This window comes from Acartia tonsa, chromosome 13, assembly GCF_053477335.1.
Source record: "Acartia tonsa isolate MP-2025a chromosome 13, ASM5347733v1, whole genome shotgun sequence".
Lineage (NCBI taxonomy): Eukaryota > Metazoa > Arthropoda > Copepoda > Calanoida > Acartiidae > Acartia > Acartia tonsa.
The window spans coordinates 41436877-41457686 of NC_137272.1; the positions used below are offsets into that span (position 1 = coordinate 41436877).

General features: G+C 36.1%; 1 protein-coding gene across 1 annotated transcript in view; it reads right to left on the bottom strand.

Moving 5' to 3' along the window:
* Nucleotides 1-3488: 3488 nt before the first annotated feature.
* gpp (DOT1 like histone lysine methyltransferase grappa) overlaps nucleotides 3489-20810 on the bottom strand; it is a 40926-nt gene continuing 23604 nt past the window's right edge. Inside the window, exons 32-44 of the mRNA XM_080145524.1 lie at nucleotides 13859-14093; nucleotides 13051-13151; nucleotides 11997-12102; nucleotides 10458-10610; nucleotides 9915-10270; nucleotides 9249-9760; nucleotides 8914-9079; nucleotides 8381-8555; nucleotides 8008-8076; nucleotides 7696-7782; nucleotides 6801-6849; nucleotides 6470-6630; nucleotides 3489-6199 (exon numbers count right to left, since the gene is read on the bottom strand). Of these exons, the coding sequence (XP_080001650.1) occupies nucleotides 6095-6199; nucleotides 6470-6630; nucleotides 6801-6849; nucleotides 7696-7782; nucleotides 8008-8076; nucleotides 8381-8555; nucleotides 8914-9079; nucleotides 9249-9760; nucleotides 9915-10270; nucleotides 10458-10610; nucleotides 11997-12102; nucleotides 13051-13151; nucleotides 13859-14093 (2275 nt within the window). The 3' untranslated portion in view covers nucleotides 3489-6094. The remainder of the gene's footprint in view (nucleotides 6200-6469; nucleotides 6631-6800; nucleotides 6850-7695; nucleotides 7783-8007; nucleotides 8077-8380; nucleotides 8556-8913; nucleotides 9080-9248; nucleotides 9761-9914; nucleotides 10271-10457; nucleotides 10611-11996; nucleotides 12103-13050; nucleotides 13152-13858; nucleotides 14094-20810) is intronic.

Consider the following 20810-nt stretch of genomic DNA (forward strand, 5'->3'; position numbering starts at 1 on the left):
GAAGTGTGGTGAGGGGTTACCAACACTTTTATTTCAACAAAAAACAAAATATTTGTTTGTATAAATTTTTTCAAGCCAATTGCCAAAAGGGGGGTGGGGAGTAGTGTGGTATAGGGTTATTTCAACATTAATTAATTGAAATATATGCTTGCACCTAGATTCTATATTATTTATTTGAAGTTAAACAGATATTTAAAGAGGTGGGGGGGGGGGGGGGGCGGGGGGCCATGACGGTAATTTCAACATTGAATTAGACAAATTTGTAATAAAGGTGTTTTAGAACAGGCGCGTGCATAGATATTTACCAGGTGGGATATAAGATAAAAAGCCTAAATGGTTATTCTAACATGAAACAAGGAAGACAACATCCATAAGTAGTGAAGCACAAAATCTATTGTTAAGTAGACAAACGTATAAAGAGAGCAGATTATCTTAATCCTTAACAGTCGGGCCCTTTGTCGTACCTTTAATATTTAACGCCCCCCCCCCCCCCCCTAATATCTCATCTTCTATTAGAGCTAGAGGGCTAAGCATTTTTGTGCATGTCAAAGTCAATTAAATATTTCGACTTATATTGCCAGAAAGTGGCATGACTGACAAAATTTCCTAATATTTTTTGTGACAATATTTACATGATTTATTAATATAATGATAATAACTAACATAATGTTTTCAGTGTAATTACATTAAAATTGCATACTTTACTTATGTTGACTTAATAATAACATAATTATCGACATTGTTTTTTAGGTAAAAAAAATCTATGGGAGTCTGACTGCTTTTAAGCAGCTTTTTAGCTTATTACAATTTTCAAAGACCTATAACAGTATTTCTTTAAGGTTTCATACTTTTAAATTTTAGCATATTCTCTCTTTTTTTTTCTTTGTTATGATAGCAGATAATCTGCTCTATAACTCACTTTGTCCGTTTGTCTATATAACAATAGATTTTGTGCTTCGCTACTTATGGTTGTTGTCATCCTTGTTTAATATATCTTAAATACCTTGTACTGCAACAAAATCACAAAATAATATTGAATATGTTCAAATAAGTCGGAACAAATATTATGACGAACATAATAATTATTTCAGTTTTCTTTTGGGGTTAACTAACAACAGGATGATTCATAAACCGGATTGATATTTCATATTTCAACTTTTAAAGCAATCAAAGCACTTAAGGCAGAGCCAGTAACGCATGTTTAGGTTGCCAAAATTAAAATAAAATTTTCAAAGATTTTTTTGCCATTTTACCATCCCCCTAATAAAATCTGAATCCACTTGTTCCAGCGTCTAGCAAGATCTTCAGACAGAAACATTCCATTACTTTGTGATTTGAAAAAGGTTTTTGGTTCATTTTTTATGGAAAATAAGCTTCAACCAGCCCCGGACCAAAACTAAAACGTTTCTAAACTGATTGTTTTCTGAACGATTTACAAGATCTTAATAGACACACATACACTCACACAAAACACACAGACACATCCACACATACTTACACCTTATAGTATAGGACACATATATAATGTTGAATTTCTAAAAAATCAAATTTGGACATCATGATTATTTAGGCAGTTAAAAAACTTGCAGTGCAGGGATTTTAGGGGATAAGACAATGGACGGTAAATTTTTTTGTTCACATTTAATCATGATAATCAAAATTACCTCTTCTGTACAATAAAAATTTTTGAGTAGAAGTTTAGACATTACTAGTTTTAACCATACCCAAAAGTTTATAAAACTTTGGGTACTAGTTTAATTTACAGTCCAATGTCCCTACCTCCCTGGATAAGTGAGAGAGTGTGGGTATATAGCGGGGGGAGGTATTATCTGTGCAGGGATAGGACAATGGATGGTCAAATAATCATCCCTCGGATTATTATAACATTCAGCCTTTAGTTGTTGTTGTGTTGGCTGCTCGTTGTCCGTTTCCGGTCCGGGTTGTCATCAGTAGGATGGGGGGGGGGGGAGGTGCGGGGGCTCTGAAGGGGGGCGTAGGAGGGGAGGAAGGCTGGTGAAACTTGGATGAGAGGAGAGGAAGGCAGCTACATGGGTGGGATTTTGCCAAAGGTCCATAGGAGTAAGATTTGTGGGATTATTTGGACATGAAAAGAGGTGTTGGACTGTTTCTGGGGAAGGATTAGCAGGACAGGATGGGCAGTTGGGGGTAAGAGAAGCGTTGATGGAATGGAGGTAGCTTTGGAGTTTAGGACAAAGTTGGATCTTAATTGGGAGAGGATGGTTCTGTAGTGCCTGGGGAGTTGGATCTCGGAAGGATTGATTCAGCCTTTAGTAGCTTATTATTATGAAGGGAAAGGGGGGGGGGGGTGAGAGGAAATGGCAGCAGATTAATTTTACTTTAATTGTCTTCTCCCTTTCTTTACTTGTGCATTTGTTTGCTTTGTGGAATTTTTTATTTTGCGGCTTCAAAAAAAAAATTTGCTTGATAAGGACCGGATCTCAGCCATATTGGAAAATCATGTATAGCATCGTATTACAGACAATTTTCAGCGAATATTAAAATAAAACTATAAAATTAATACTAGTTTTGTTAGCTCAGGCCTTTGGTCTAACGGGCTAACAAATTTGGTTTAAATCTTATAATTTATATTTTAATACCTGCGGAAATCTGTGATATATAACTGAAACAAAACAAAAACGATTCAGTTAGCGCTGATTTATTAATTTCTATAGTAAAAACTTACAAAAGATTCAATTATAATAATCATAATAATGCTACAATAAAAACAATAATACACAAAACTAAATTTTTTTACAACTATTAATATGGACTTATTTATTGCATTACTCTATAAGGGCGCCTACAAAATAGGCGCATTTTCTTAAAATTGAAAATAATTATTAATTTTGAAATGCTCTAAAAATTTCCTAATTCAAATTATTTTAAAAAACTATTTTTAATTTTTATATTAAAATAATAACCTTTGGTACTTTAATATTCTATTTTATGCTTTAAAACATTTTATTGGGCAGTGTGGGGCAATTCTATTAAATTAAAATATCATTCTAAAGATAATTAATTTCACTATTATGCTTTTTTAAAATTTTTAAGTCACAAAAAATTACTATTACATTAATGAGCAAATAATATATTTGAATGATTTTATGATAGGAAAAAATATAACATTGAAAAATAATAGGACAAGAGGTCATAAAAAGAAATATTATTGAAATCTTTTTTACGGATAATCTTAAATAATTCGATAAGGAGATCTTTTTAGTATGTTGGCTTGTTGAACCTTCTCAAATTTCGAATAAAAAAAATTATTATTGGTTTTTCTTTCCAAAGTAAACAAAATATTCGATCTAGGAATCTAAATAAGAGTAATTTCTATAAGGACGAGGTAGGATGTGCCAAAATTCCGTAACGGTGTGAGTTTTAAGGCTTAAAAACCGTAGTAAAACGATAATATTCAATAAATACTTTTGTCTATAGTTCTTTTCATTAAGGAATACACATATTTAGTGAATATTATCGTTATACTACTGTTTTCAAGCCTTAAAACTCACACCTTTACGGAATTTTAGCACAATCTACCTCCCTCTTTATCAATAAGTTCTAAAAATAATCTGGGAAAGCAAAGGCTCAAAATTACACAGAAAACTCGTGGCGCAAGCAAATGCGCAATAAAGACGGTTTAAAGTTTTCGTTAAAAAGACTTTGCTATTCCAGAATATTTGTTGGCCTTAATTTGCAGATCATAACGAAGGTTTCAACCGTTCAGCCGTTTGTCAGATAAAAGTTTGTGGAAAAAATTCTTTCCGACTAAAACCAAAATGTTTAATCTATCATATTAATTATGTAATCTGTCTATCACTTCTATAAAAATACACGACTTGATAAAAACAAAAATCACTTCAAATTTAAAAAAAAAACATTACAATAATATTGTATCTTATGTTGAGCAAAACTTATTTTGATCTTTCTCATCAGTACTGGTCAAAACAAAATCATAGTAAAACTGAAACAAGATTTGAAGACATTCATAGCAAATCTTTAATGAGAAGAAATAAAATAACTGGGTATAGTCCCTTTTGTGACAACGCCTCTTCAGGGACGTTTTCTCGTATTTCCACAGTAACTTTTTATAGGTTATTTAGGTTAGGTAGGGTGATTGCCCCGCAGGGTTAGGCTATTGGCCCCGCAGGGGCCTAAAAAGAAAGAAAATCTACTGTGAAAATACGACAAAACGCCCTTTAAAAGGCGTTGTTACGAAAGGGACTATAAACTAAATTAACAAACATGTAAATAATCAATAAAAAGAAAATTTTTAGTTTTGGGACAGATAAAACTGTATAGACAGGGAAAGCTTATTTGCGGATTTTTTTTATACAGATACATATGGTAAAAAAATCCTAAAATCACAAAATTGTCAACAAAAAAGAGAAAAAAATCTATTATATGAAATACAATGTTAGAGCAAATGCCCACTATCTTATCAATTTATCAAAATTAGCGATAACAATCCGATGTATTAGAGGCAGGAGACCTTGGACTGTTAATTACAATGGTATCCAATGTTTCATGTTTCAGTGGCCATTGTCTAATCCCCTAAAATCCCAGGCATTGCCATCCCTAATTGATATGATCTATAAAATTCAACCAAAACCTCTATTATAGATTTAGCTGTATTAGAATTAAGATCTATTTCAAGAGAAAAGCACAAAGGGAGAAGCAGCTTGTGCTTGTAATTCGTAAAATTGAGAGTTAGCTTCCAATCAAAAGCGATTTATAAGTCTAACTGTTTATCCGTTTAATTATACTCTATGTTAATATCAAGAACAGTTAGACTTAATAATCGCTTTTGACTGGAAGCTTACTCTCAATTTAACGCAATACAAGCACAATCTTCCTCCCCCTTATTCAAATTGCACACATTAATTTTATGAAAAAATAAATCAACACACAAAATACTTTATAAACATTACTTGAGAAACTTTGTGAGAAGATAGTTTTAAAGTTGTTCAAATCTTTTAAATTACATATTTCAGGCGTAATTTAATAGTGGGTGTAATAGGGAGGGTTAGATACTATTATTATAAGTTTACCTATGTTTTCTTAACATATTATGTCTTATTTTTAATAATCTATAATTATTACTTCTCGTATTCCTTCGAATTCAGTGGATAAGAACCGGTTCTTATTCATACGAAAAAACTATGTCTAGCATCGTATTATATCCAGCTTTCTGCGAATATAAAAATGTACAATCATAAGATTAAAGTTTTTTTTTACCCCGTGCCTTCAGGCTAAACAAAACTAGTTTTAATCTTATAATTGTACATTCTATATCTGCGGAAAGCTGTTTATAATACGATGCGAGAAATAACTATTACCGTATTTTCGTAATATTGATCATGCTGGAATAGGTAACCAAATATTCTGTCAATTCTTAATAACATGGCAAAACTTGATATTTCTCTTTCCCCTTCGGAGACGATGAAGGTAGAAATTACAATATTTTCCACGTGATCATTATTTTGACAGAATAATTTGGAACCCTATTTCCATATGTGCAACATTACAAAAAGGTGATACATAATTTTGTCGTATTTTAAGCTAAAATATATGAATTACAGTATACTGTAATTGATAAATTATTGATTGAGATAAAAAATAGTAGATAATTCCCAGAATAAAAAGTCACTGTAACTAAAAAGACATTTGACAACTTTAGAACCATCTTTATTTTGACCTAGGGTCAATTATTAATATTTTATCAGGTATTAAAAAAACAGACTTTGAGCCTGTTTAAAACATGAAAAAATAATTACAGGATTTTTTTACTTCTTACTTGTGATGTTTTGATAGTTAAACAAGAATTCTATTCAAAACCAGCCAATTTTTAAACTTTAAGTAAACTAGGAGGCCATTGTTTAAAAATATAATGCATTTTAAGGCGATTTTAAATGAATTCTTATTTTCTTATTATGCTTCAAATTTAAGAATTATTGCATTACAAAACCTAATTATTTAGTTTATAACAACAAAATTATAATTTGATGTATTATCAAAACTAGAGAAATTGTTAGTTTCAGTTATTTTGCCTGTAGGGTGGAACCCCTCCCCCGTGTCAGTTATTTTTTCTTGGTGGTGGTGGTCCCCCTCCCCCAGCACCAGGAGGCCCCCCTGGACCTCCGCCTCCTCCGTACATCATTTGGTGACGGTATGACATGGCCTGAATTAGAATAATAATTCATTAGGCAACAAAATTAAATTCCTATTGCTTAACAAATTACATTAAAAATAAAAAATAATACAACCCCTTATTTTAATTGAATTATATGTATATTTTTAAGTTGTATGTTTCTGAGCTGATATTTTATTTATTTAATAATGCCATGCAAAACTAAGTTTTACATGAAGTTTATATAATATTATGTCCGCAAACAACATTCCCTTTTCAAAATCTTTAAAAATAAAAATAAATATTAGAAAAAATTCAAACCTGCATCATTTGTTGATTATAGTATCCTTGTGGTGGATGAGGTCCTCGAACCTGAGGCCCCCCTGGCCCTCCAGGACCTGGTGGTCCTCCTGGGGGCCCTGGGGGTCCCGGAGGTCCTCGTCCCTGGGGTGGTCCTCCGCTCATACCTCCATCAGGGCCACCTAGATGATTAAGTGTTTAGTTTTACAATTTTTAGTAGGTTTATAGTTTAATAATTGAGCAAAAAGTTTAGTTGTTCTGAATAACATCTAAGAACGAAGTTAATGTACCCAGACCCCCCCCCCCCTTCAACCCAATCATATAAGCATTGCATGGTGTTTAATAAAATTACCTGGATTTCTCCCTGGCATTCCTTGAGGATCTCTGTCTCTTGGTCCAACCTGAAAATATAATTCCTTGATCAAGATTTTGTTATTTTTTAAATTGAAACAAACTAACAAGAATTCATCTTAGCTGCATTCTTAGTTCTTTTTCTTTTGAAAACTATTGATTTGCTTTTTGCAAGAAATGATTCATTTCTAGGGCGGGTTCATATTAAAATTAGACAAAGAGGAGATGTGCAACAGATAAAACTAACTAAAGAATTTAAAAATTGAGTTTTAGAATGCGACAACATAAAAATGTGTTTCATTAATAAAAAATATGCAAAGACGACATTTCTAGGGTGGGTCGATTTTGGACATTTTTTTCCTGAGACCAAAGCGGGGATCTGCAAATTAACGGTCAAAAGTTCCTAATTCTACTCCTCAATGCCTTTCCTGGGAGCACCATGAAGCCATAGTTCTGATTCAATAAATTTTTGACACCCATTTACAAATAGCTATACAATTGAATGTCTGGTCGTCAGCGGCTTTAAGACTTTTAAATAATTTGCAGATCCCCGCTTTGGTCTCAGAAAAAAAAATGTCCAAAATCGACCCACCATAAAAATAAAGGCAAAAAACTTTTAGAAAGAGAGACAGGGAAAGAACACTTATACCTAAAGTTTTAAAACCATTTTATTTGTTGGATCAAAAACTTTTGTTATTCTGATTGATTGGTTCCTAACTTGTAGTATCCAAACTTTTCATCCAATAATTCAAATCTATATAAGGGGTAATTTTGTTTATCTTTATAGGATATATTTCAATTTATCGTTCATTGTCTTTTCAATTAAGATCCCTGATATAATTTGTCTGTCTTCCACCTGTAAAAAAAAAAATGGAGTAAAAGAATGAAATTAATACCTGAGAGGCAGAATCTGGACCCATGGGCATCCTGGGACCTGGAGGTCTTCCTCCCCGGGGGTCAAAATCTCTACCTCCACCATACCCCTAGAATGTATTTTTGGCATTAAATTACACCATAAAATGTTCATATAATAAAAAAAATTTTGATGTGTTTTTTTAGCCTTAGCATCAAAGCAATTGAATTGTAACTAAAAGAAACTAAATTTAGTAAATTAAAGAAATGCCACACTTCTATTATGACCAAGTTGTTAAATATGACAGCCGCAACAGCTCAGAGTAGCGCTGCCAAACTCTAGAAAATGACATTACCTGGTATAATTGGCGACTATCATTGGAAGAACTGCTGGGAGGAACCATCATTCGAGGATTTCCACGCCCCTAAAATTAAATTAACCTTACTAATAATCAAAATTCTTGTTACTTTTAGACTAAGAGATATTAATGGACAAATTAAATAGACAATAAGCTGCAAGAGCTTAGATTTAAGATGACTATAGCCGCCTGCCAATAAAATAAGAAAATCTAGAGTAATACCTTATTCCGTTAAAAACAAAATTACAATCAAAATTATTTTGTTCATGATGCTGATGAATTTTTGTATCAAGTATCTTTGAGTTTGATTTTAATCGTAAATAAATAAGGAGAAACTATTTTGATTTTAAATAAATGAGGAGAAACTAACCTCAAACATAGCTGCCCTCTGTTCCTGGATCTCTCTGTTAACCTGTTGTTGCATCTGTTCCCTGGCATCACCAGGATGCATCCCTCTACCTGGAGGGCCACCAGGACCATCCATGTTTCTGCCAGAAGGATCCAGGCCACGCCTATCCATACTTCTGACCTGTTGATCCTCCCACCTAAACGAAAAATATTGTCTCAATATTTACAAGAGTAACTATCAAACTTTCTTGGCCGTTTACCCCTCTTAAAACCTATGATAAGGTCATCTTATTGTGCTTACTAGATCTAGGTATTTAGGGTTTAGGTAAATTAAGATAAAACCTACCCATTGTTTTACACAGCTGTTGTTTAAAAGTCCTAACTACATGTTAATGATTTGCGAACAATTTGACATTTATGGTCAAACTTTCTCACTATTCAAACTATTTATGTAAATTGCCAAAAAGAGCAGCATTAGGTACTATTTTTAATGTCGTAGTATGACGTAGTGTGGTCCAGACTCCATTAATATTGAGCAAGCCAAACAAAACCTACCTTCTTCTCTCCATTTCCATTCTTTGATCATATGGTCCACCCGTCCTAGGGGGTGGACCTCCCCCACTGGGACCACTGCCTGGGGGCGGAGGGCCATTTTGAGTCCAACGGTCACCTCCGGGCCCGCCAGGACCACTATCAAACCGCCTGTAATCGCCTCTGACGTCTAAACACAATTTTAATAAAAATAAAAGCAATAGTGAAATTTACAACTGCAAATATGATGAGTTACAATGAGTTACTTATTTGTTTTAAAAAGTTACTTTTACGTTCAATATCAAACAGGTTTTTACCATAACTTTCACAACCTTGATTCTGAACTAATAAAAACTTACCGTCAAAATCTTTAGATCTACCAGCGGGTCCCGGTCCAGTCCTGCTATCAGGGTAAGGTCCACGAGACATTCCTCCATCTGGCGGTCCACGAAGCATTCCACTATCCGGCCCGCCCGGTGGTCCACGGAGCATTGCGCTATCCGGTCCTCCTGGCGGTCCACGAAGCATTCCACTATCCGGCCCGCCTGGCCTTCCTTGGAGCATAGCGCTATCAGGCATGCCTGGCGGCCCCCGTTGAAGACTATCAGGTCCTCCAGGCGGCCCCCGTTGAAGACTATCAGGTCCCCCAGGTGGCCCCCGTTGAAGATTATCAGGTCCGCCTGGCGGCCCACGATAAAGACTATCAGGTCCTCCTGGCGGTCCGCGGTTCATTCCGCTATCTGGACCTCCTGACGGCCCACGATGAAGGCTATCAGGTCCACCAGACGGCCCACGTTGCAGACCATTGTCTGGACCTCCAGGCGGCCCCCGCAGGTCCATGCTACCAGGATGACCTGGGCCTCCAGACATTCTACATTACACAAGGTCAGATTTTAAGAAACATTTATTAGATAAGGAATGTAAGCAAATTGCCTTTATGTTTCATTAACAAATATTTGATTAAAAACATTAAAAAAAGACATCCTATATTAGGTTTATGTTAAAGTACAAAATCTGAAAATTTCCTGGTATCTCTGTACATATCCCCAGGTCCACCCCTCATTCCAGGGGGTGGAAGGCCTCTTCCTCCATAGGCACCACTGGGGGGACCACCTAGACTATCCCTGGGTCCACCATACATGTCTCCACTCCCTGCAGACGACGATGTTGGTGGCATAGAGCCTCTCGGAGGCGGATACCCACTCATATCTGGCCCCATATTACTTCTGGCGCCCGGGGGTAGGCCAGGCATGCCGCTGATACTCACTGGAGGCTTGTTTGAGTAGCTGATGGCAGTACTGCTGGGAGGGTATCTGTCTCTGGACAGTTGTTGGTTGACAGAATCCCTGGCTCTTTCCTCCAGCTGCTGTCTTTGATACTCCTAAATAAAAATATTGCCAATCCTTAAAAAAAATATTTTCAACCTAATTCATGTCTCATCTTGTTACATTTAACTTTTTAAACCTATCAGCCTCCATATTTTAAATTCCAAGAATCTGTTTTAAATGCTAAACACAAAATGCAATATCATTACAATATTCTTTTAGTGAAACAAAGTAATTCTTTACCTGATTGAAATACTTCTTTTTAAAATGGTGTTCCGGAAGGTTCTCTCCTGGAAGGTTTTGTTCTGCAGATTTAGAATTTGGCGGGTATGCGCCCCCATAGTCAACTCCGCGTCCCATTCCATCTTTACCTTTCATTCCTCCAGGATCCCCACCCTGATAAACAAATGTTTATTATTAGGATCGTAATAATCCATTGTCTAGGTAATCCTTCAACTATGGAATATCAACAATTGCCAGAACAAATCCAAAGAAAATAAAGTCACAAACTATTTACAACAAAGCAACAAATCTTATCCACCATTGTTCATGTCCTAGCATATAAAGAAACATATCCACAGAACTAATATTGGGACATCCAACACTTTATTATTCATAATCTTAATTCAAATGGCTTTTTAACTTTCTTAATAATGGCTTTTAAAACTCTTTATTTTATGTTTTTAAAAATACAGTATATCTATTTTTATTGAGAATTTTATACATTCCACATTTTAGCATAAGCAAGTAAAAAAAAATCATTTTATTATTCTTAATCAATTCTAAATATTAATATAAACATTTTATTAGTGAGAGAGCCTCTGTTAAATGTACTATGTCCTATTGTGATTGTATCCATCTATTGTCCATAAGATGTATATTCTCTCATTGGCTATGTACAGTTGGTAACAGGGTCTCTCTCACTTCAGATCATGATAACAGATGTTTGAGCGTTTGGTATCACTTTATTCTAATCTGAAAGACCTAAGAGCTACAGTAGTGCTGCCGACGGGAGGAAGTACTGATCCTCCAGAGGCAAGCACACAGTGTTGGGTCAAGCTATATCTTTACATAAAACAAGGTGTGTTTTATTCCTATTTACGGATAATACGATAATATATAATTTTAAAAGAAAAACAACATGGAAGTTGACATCCATAAGTAGTAAAGCTAAAAAATAATGGACGGAAAATTAGACAAAGTGAGTTACAGAGAAGATGCTTAAAGGTTACAGAAATCACCTATCATGACCTATATATAAGTCAAATAATAGGGTATTTTTAGTTAAAATTTTTAGAAGCCTATAAAACTGAAGAAGGAGCAGGTACAATTTAGGTAAAAACAGGTTTGATCCAACAAATATGTCTATTTATAGGATTCATTGACTGCTTTTTGCGTATTTGTTTTTAATCCGCTAAACTGTTGAGGATAGCTGTGAGAGAAGAAGCTTAAAGGTTACAGAAATCATCATTAAAAATTTCAGTTCAGTTTTTTTTTATAGCAGCTGAAAGACACAACAGGCTACCTCCCACTAAATAAAATGTTCTCAGGAGCATTATAGACACACCGACGGACCAAGTGAGTTAAAGAGTAGAAGATGCTTATAGGTCAATAATAGCAACACATAAAATTTGCGCCGTTTATCTATGATAGCAGCTGAGTAAATGGCAGGCGTTAAAATTACATTTGCCCCATAGTGAAACAGACTGACGGGTGAAATGACAAAGTGAATTTGAAAGTAGCTTCGCTACTCTATAATTGTCTAAGTAATAACATACTGACCTGCATGAGACCAGCTTTAAACTTCATGGCAAGTGTTTGTTGATCGAATGGATTGGAATCTTGCAACATCCGGATATCTGAGCCGGAACCTTTACCACTCTCTTTCCTACATTAATATTAGGAGGTTTAAATAAGCCAACAAGGATGAAAACATCCAAAAGTAGCGAAGCTCAAAAATTTATGAATGGATATCGGGAAAAATTACTATAAAGCAGTGTCATACAATAAACATTAATCTTGAAAAAATAGGGAAATGAAACCTTAAAAATCATGCAACCTTAAAAATCACGAAAATTTAAAATCTAGGAATCGATCTAGCACCGCAATTTATAGACAAATCTTAATGAAACTTGATAAAAATATGTAGAATATGAGCACATTCAATCCCTGATAATTTCAGCTGCAAATACTGAAAAGGAGTTGAGAAAATCACGAAAACATGAAAATCTAGGAATCGATCTAGCACCCCAAATAACAGACAGATGGACAAAACAATATATAGATTAGATGGGCATATGTTATAAGAATCTTCACTAAAAATTTCAACTGTCTATCTTTTATAAGAGCCAAGAAAATCACGTTTCCCCCACTATGTCTTAGACGGACAGATGGACATTTCAAATTATAGAGTAGCTTCAATTCTAATAAAAAGGATGATATGATCAGCCAACATCCATAAAAGCAAGGCTCAAAAATATGTATTAATGATTAGTGACCAATTGGTTGATGATTTTGGTCAGCCTATAAATAGAACAACTAAACTAGAATCATAACAATCCATCATAGAATAAAAATCTCTAACATATACTTTTTTATTTTAAATCTTTGTGTTGGTTTTCATTATATTAACCTAAAATTATAATTAGGATCGGTCCTTCCGTACGTCCGTCACGGACAGTTTTTTTCCCCCGTTAATTTTAACAGGTTAGAATTGTACTAGATATTGATTTCTAAATTTGCAAGATAATTCTTTTGACAATTAGATACGATTTAGGAAGCGTAGCAACTCTATAACCGTTACATTATAGGATAATTAAAATTTAATATAGTTTACCTAGGCGAGCCATGGGCGGGTGAATTTTCTGTGGATTTCCTGCGCTTATCAACCTCTGAGGCCATTGCGACCAACCGGTCAAATCCAATAGAAATTTCATCCTAAACAGAATCTTGTTAGTATAGTAGCTACAACATAACTGGTACATGTTCGTACCTCAGTCACTCCGTATTATCTATTTTAGATTGAGATAGAATCAGAATGTAGCATGCTTCAGGAACTTGGGCGGCATCGCCATCTTGTCCAAGGCAGGGACTAAACTCATGCTTTGCACTTGTCCACAGACCCTTCTTTGATTGAGATAAATAAAGCACCCCTTTTTTCAAGACTTTTTGTTACACTATATAATGTAACATAATAGGTATCATCTTTTAACTTTTAAAGTGTACTTTATAGTTAACTTTTTCATTTCATCCTTCTAAACTAATGCTGTGCTACTTGAGTTATAAATATTAATCAAACTTATACCTAGTTCTTTCTTTAAATTGGACACTTTAAAAAGGAGGGTTCTTCAAAACACTACTTTCTTACTGCAAATTTTAGTTTTAAAAGAAAAGGTTAAAAGTAGGACAGTGAGATCTTTTAGACACAGAGGTACATACAACCTGCCTCTAATATATAAGACTATAAGGTTTTTATAAGTTTTATGGGGGATGTTTTTTTTTGTCTATTTCGGGATTGGAAATTTAATGCAAAGTTTATTAAATTCTATGCTCTATAAATAACTTAGGTTATAACTGACCTAGACGAATTGTTGTACTTATTTTTTCCTTGATTAATCAATATCAAGAGAGAGAAACAGACTGACCTGCCATCTCTTAGCCTCCTCGCTGTCTCTCTTCTTGCCGAGCCCTCCTCCAACAGAACTGTTACTGCTGCCGCCCTCCTCGTCTAACCTCGCCGACTTTGTAGACACAGGCGACAGCAGCGGGCTCCCTACCCGTTTCTTGTCTAAGTTACTGCCGATGCCTCCACCAGTTGGAGGTGGGACGTCTGCTAGGTCAGGCGTGTGTAGGCTGCTCTTTGAGCCGGTGCTTGGTGGCCTAATAAAAAAATATATCATTATGTAAAAGTAACAGGATGTCTCTCTGTAGTGAGGATCTTGTTAATCATTGGACCTATATGGTTCTCCTTTGAATAGGTCCCTTGGAGGAGTGCACCTCGACAATCCAAGGAGAAATCGCATTGGAGAAAATAACCCGCACAATCTTGTTTTTAAAAATTTATAGAAATATTTGTAGAAATATAGAAATGATTAAAATAAAAACTGAGAAGTTCTATAAAACTGGTGTGACTCACCGCGTGTGCACACACAATGTAACTTTAGGTCTAGCTGAAACCAGTCATTTCATTCCTCTCTAAAATACACAAAATAGCATTAGTGTGAGCATAAAATAAAACCCCAGAGATGTACTGGTAATCACTCTCTGGAATTGATAAGACATAAAACAATAAGTAAATACATAGATAAAATATATTTGACAAATATTAATTTTGGTCAGTGATCACTGTTATCAGAAGAATCCATTATTTGGTCATTGATCATGTCTTCTTCTGCTAACTTCTATTGCACACATTTGGTCTTTGATCACATCATAGGTACCTAGGTAATAACATATAATTGATCAGTTCTCACATTAATTATAAACAGATTGTCTCTTTAGATCTTTTGGTCTTTTACCCGGAGAACTGATTGATCTTTGGTCTTTTACACAATTAACAGAACACGATTTGAGATCTTTGGTCATTTACTTTTTCTTGGCCAGGAAATCCTCTGGCTTGACAAACTTACGCCCATTGATCTTGTTCTTCCTTCCACCTTGTTCATACATCCCCTTAAGATAGCTGTATTGTTCAGAGACACGTTCCAGCTGTTTCTCTAGAGTCCTGATCCTGCGCTTGTAATAGTCATTGTCTTTCGTCAGGGCTTGATTCTCTTCTCCATTCCTGTGCGCCAGTCCTTTCCATTGCTTTGTTGCAGTCTTTTGCTGTTTGATCAGGACATTCTTATTGGCCAGTTCCTTTCTGTATTCCTTGACCAACTGTTCATTAATTTGATCATATCTTCTGTGGTCATCAGAGGGATCATCGTCATCAGACACAGTGATAACTTCAATATCATTACAATCTGTTTCGTCTTCATTTTCTATTGTGACTGTTAAATCTTCTCTGATGTCAGCCCTAGCAAAATCTTGAGCAACCTTCTCCACCTCATTATCATTTTGAACATCATGATTGGGCTCCTGTTCATCATCAGAAAAAACGATCAAATCAACTTCTTCCTCTTCGGCGGCAACTTCTTCCTCAATCTCAATTGGAGCAGCCAGCTCTTCAGCAGCATCAACTTGGTCAGCTTGTTCTACAGCAACGGCCGCCGCCTCTTGGTCTTGGTTCCCCCAGACTGGCCTCTCATCAGTCCTGCTTAGCTCTTCAATCCAGTCGTTCATGGCCCTCTCCCTCTCAACCTTGGTCCAGCAGGGGTTTCTTTTGTAGATATCCCATCTTGGCCATCCTTCAGGTCTTCTCTCACTCCAGGTAAGATGATGTCTTCTGGCACCACCTGTTGATGCTGGTCTGCCCGTCAAATTTCTGTCCTCCAATTCTTGACGGTAAAACGCATTGTACCTGTAACCCTCTGTCTCAATTAGTGGTGGGGGAATTTTTACCCTAACGAATCTTGATCTTCCCTGATAAGCTCTTGGTGAAAAAGTGTTGTCAAATGCGTTTAGCAGGTAGCTCTTGATCTTTATACATCCTTCAAAACTGGGATTATGGCCGAAGCCAAGTCCAGTCTGGAACTCGACAAATGAGCAGCCTCTGACCCTCAGGGTCTTGTCATATTCAGAGATAGTGGTCATGCCCATTTTGTGAAGGCTGACAGGCGGCATTCTCAACCTCTCATTACACCACCTGATCTCATCATTAAGCGCTCCGACTTGTGGCCAGACGGAGGAGCTGTTGGGTAAAAACATGGTCGAGCTGAACACAACTTTGTTCTTCTCCTGCTTCTCGACTTCCTTGATGATCTTGTCAAAGCATTTGGTCAGCTTGGACTTCTCGACAATTCCTGCCCAGCGCTGGTAGGCAGCGATTATGATGTTCTTTGCTTGTGCTTGGTCACGGATGGAATCAATAATGATATCCGTAACGGTTTCCATATCATAATTACGGAGGGAAATCCATCGGATTCTGGTCAGTTTTTCATCCCACACCCTCTCAGGCATGGAAAACCAGCCAAAAACGATGTCTTGCACACGGCTCATGATTATTGCACTTGAAAATTTGTCTGAAATGAAGAAAACATCCATTAATAAAATGCCATAATTTGATCTTTTGCTAATGATGAGAAAAAATATAATGGAGACGTTGGAAATAATTGGAAACATGATTTGTGGGGTGTTAAAAACTTGTAAACTGATGAACTAAATCCATATTTTGATCATTTATAATTGCTGAAATAATGTTTCGAAGAAAAACAGGGCTTTGTTGACAGATTATAAAAAGATTGATGGACTACAATAAAAAAATGGTTTTTGATGTATCACTTGTTAAAACTTTTTGGTTCCGTACGTGCTTCATAAGATAAGTACGCAAAAAAAACATGAAGAAAAAAAAATAATTCCATAATTTGATCTTTTGAAACAATTTCGTAGTATATTGGGCAGAAATTTTTCTTCAAATGTTGATTTGTGTGTTGCGGCGTTTGGTTTGGCAGATTAATCACGCATTTGCGCTGAATGCCGCGTATACGATTCTTTTCCGGGATCGCTAAATGTGTGTTGTTGGCTTTCAAAATTTACGGGATCGCTTGTTCTTATCGGATGGTGTTGCCATCTTTTTGTTTATTGATGGCCAAAATTCTGAAACTTTGATTATTTTATTTTTTGTACATATTTACATGATTTGATGTTCTGGAATTAATACAGAATTAAATCCAGAAGTCTTTGTGGCATCTTACCATTCTGGATGACGTCTAACAGAGCAGCCTTGTTGACTCCACGCTTTGTGAGAACGTCAGCTAGCATATCTTTCCCAGCTACCCAGCGTACCTCCAGAATTCTTCCCTCTTCAATCATATCTTTCAGAATGGCAATATCTGCTCTCAGCATTCTTTCTTGAACTTCGGATTCTGAGTAGATGGCAGCTCTGGTAGATTCATTATCTGTAATAGCTCTGACTTTTAGGTCAACTTTGCCATTAGTCATTTCTTTGATCTGAGTTTTAACTCCCAGCGCTGCATCAATTCCAAGCGAAAGTACTTGTGCTTCAGCTCCTAATGTGCTGTGTACTTTTCTCCTTAGCTTATTGGCCTTCCATTCAATCACTGCAGATTTTCCATTCTTAATGTTCACTAAGAAAATCACAAAACCACCACAGCTGTCAGTGTTTTTGTTCAGATTCCGGAAAGCTGCATCTGAGAACATCCAGATCTGACAGTCATTCAGGTTCTCCAGATCTGAGATTCTGACTGCAACTTTATCTTTCTTCATTCGTATCGCACATTTTTGTGCTTTGACCAATTCACTTAAAGGTCCACCTTTGAAGTTAGTTGACAAATCCACGCAGTCAAAGGCTAGGTCTGGTCTTGTAGCCCTTACTGTCCAGTTCAAAACTCCAGTGATCTGTCTCAACATGGTCAGCTCCTCTTGTGTCATGTCTCTATCTTTGTCTTTGATGTTCTTTGCATTTACATCAGGAATGTTTGCTGAATCGATGTATTTGTCTTGGTCTATGGTTATACCTGTGCTATCTTGTTTGAAGTGGAAACCAGTGTACATGAATTCTGTTGATTCTGATTTGCCAACTTTGAAAATATTCAGTACTTCTGGCATGATCTTTTCCATGAATTCTTTGTTTCCTGCATAGAAAAAGTCATCCACATGTATACCTACCATACCAATCAGATTGCCATCTTTGATCAAATAGAACATACCTTTGTCCAGTGGGGATTTCTTGAATCCTAGTTCTTTCAGCTTAGCCAGAATTCTCATATACCATTTGCGGCTAGCATCTTTCAGGCCATATAAACATTTTAGCAATTTCCATAGCTTACCTTTCTGATTTGCTTCTTTTGGAGGTTCAACAAAAACATCTCTGTCCATCTGGCTGCCTTGAAGGAAAGCTGAGGAAATATCAGTTGTGTGTATGGTCCATTTATTGGCAGCTGCAATTGCTGCTAACAGTCTTATTGATGCTTTTTGTACTGTTGGACTGTCTGTGGGAAAATCTGTATCCTCTTGAAACCCTCGTGCGGTGAGTCTTGCTCTTATATCATTTCCTTTTTCAGTCAGAACCCAGGTAGTTGTTATCCTGTCTTGTCCTTTGTCTTCTACTATTTTATATGTATCAAAAGCAATCAGTTTGTTCAGTTCCTCAAACTTGGCTTGCAAGCATTCTGGAGAATTTCTTTTCTCTTTCGGTACCATAACTGCTAGGATCTCTTCACAAATCATAATAATCGCAGTTTCTTCTTCTGCTTCTATCCTGATCTTTTGCTTGTCTATGTCATTGAATTTTAGGCTTTTGCCATTATCTAGTTTTATTACGGTTAGTACTTCGTCATCTTCGACTACCTGTTCAGCCTCTGTTTCGTACCTGATGTCTCTTTTTGTAACTTCATCATGAAACACTTCACCATTATCCAGTTCTATGTTAAACCATCCTGCGTTTCTTCCTCCAACTTTACCTCCATGACTGAGAATCTTTCCTTTTTCCCATTTTCCTTTCTCCAAGATTTCAATCCTGTCATTTCTTTTCAGCACGTTCATTGCATTTTGTAGTGTGCCATCTTCGTTGAAACAGGGTGTTGGCTTCTGACTTACTTTTCTTCTTTTTCTTCCTTTTGAGTTGTGCAGTGGAATTTTTGTACTGTCCTTTTCAGAGGTTTTGTCTTCAGTAACTTTTTCATTATGTTCATGGTCATCAACATGATTTTTAGTTGATTCTTGAGTGTTGATTGATTCTTCACTAGCTTTTTCATTTTCCTGGTGTTCAAATATTGTGGATTTGTATGGTATTGTTGTTGCTGGCGGTTCTTGTTGTTCTTTGTTTACTTCATCAGTATCATTTAGATTGTTGTCTTCATGATATACTGTAGAGAATAAGCTTTTGTTGAGTGTTCTGCTGCTTGTCTGTTCTTGCTCGTCCAGCATCTGATCAATCTCTCTCTGTCTACTTCTTGTGTGAGGCTCTTTGTTAGTTGTTACCTCTTCATTGTCTGTTTCATTTTTATCATCATTGCCTTCATTGTTGTTGGTATTTTCATTCTTTTCTTTCTTTAGTATATCTTTTGCTAGCTCATCTCCTGCTTTTATTAGTCTGTTGGCACTGACTCTATAATATGTACTACCTACTCTTATGAATATGACTTTGCTATCCTGGAATACAACCTTAGCAGGACCTTTCCAAGATTCTTCTCCCTCCTTTTTGAAATAGACTATGTCTCCATTCTCGTATATAGTGTCAGCTATCCTGATCTTAGCTTTTAGTGCTTTTCTTATTCTCTCGCATCTTTCTGCCTTTGTATATTCAGTTCTTGCTTTATGTAGAGCATCTAGAGTTTCTAAAAGAGATTTGCTCTTTGTTGGTTCTTCCCAAGCAGGTGGAGGATCATCCAAAATGTTGGGAAGTTTGATCTGTCTGCCAAAAACAAGTTGATACGGAGAGAATCCTCTGACATTTGACATGGAGTTGACAGCTGTTATTGCCCATGCCAGTGCTACCTCTAGGCTCATTTTTGGATAGTCTCTCAGTGTTGCTTTTACAATGGAGTCTGTGATACCATGATTTCTCTCATTTATGGGGTTTTGCCAAGGGCTATTGGCACCCGTTGTGAGGAGTTGTATGTTCAGAGCACTTGCAACTTCTCTCATGTCCTCATTGCAAAATTCTGTGCCATTGTCTGATAGAATCTTTTCTACTCTACCAAAAATGGGCAGCCATTTTAAAAGAAGAGTCTTTACTATCTCTCTTGGTTCTTTACTTCTTATAACTGAGGCAACTTGGAATCTGGTGAATTGATCAATCATATACATAATGTATATTCCTTTGTTCATGTCCCAGACTTTCAGATCCAAAGTGAGTATTTGTCCGAAGTCATTTGACATTGGTGGAGCTACAGCTGGTCTGTCTGGAGTTCTGCGCCTTAACAGGCAGCCTTCACATTTTTCCATGATCTTGTCTATCATTGGAGAGAATTTTTCATTCCATTTTCCAGCCTCCTTCAAGATGGTGACAAATACTTTCTTAGGTCTATGTCCAAACTGTTTATGCAGTTTGGACAAAGCCTTGCTTTGTTCTGTTTCATTGTCAATTTCAAGTTCAGCAATATTTACTGCTTCAAGCATTTCACTTTCTTGTAGAAGATCAACTATGTAATGACCTGCTGCAGTAGTAGCCAGAACAAGTGGTTTTCCATTGATTGTACCACTGTCATCTTTCATGTTTAGTGTTATTCCCAGCTTTTTCATTTCACTTTTTGAAAGCAGTAGTGGAATGTCTGACTTGATGATATCCAAGGTAATTTCATTGTCACAGCCTCCAATTTTTGTAGGAATAGTGTATTTTGCCGTGGATTTTAATTTCCCTTGATTACCAAAGATGAACTGTTTAGTACTCTGTGTTGGTCCTTTTACTTTCTGTTTCATTTCTTTGGGTAGTGATTCCAGGTAAATCCTTAGCCATTTTTCTCCAGCAACACTTGACGTGCAACAAGTGTCAAGCGCAGCCATGTTCAGTGCTTCAGCGGTGAAGTTGCTCAT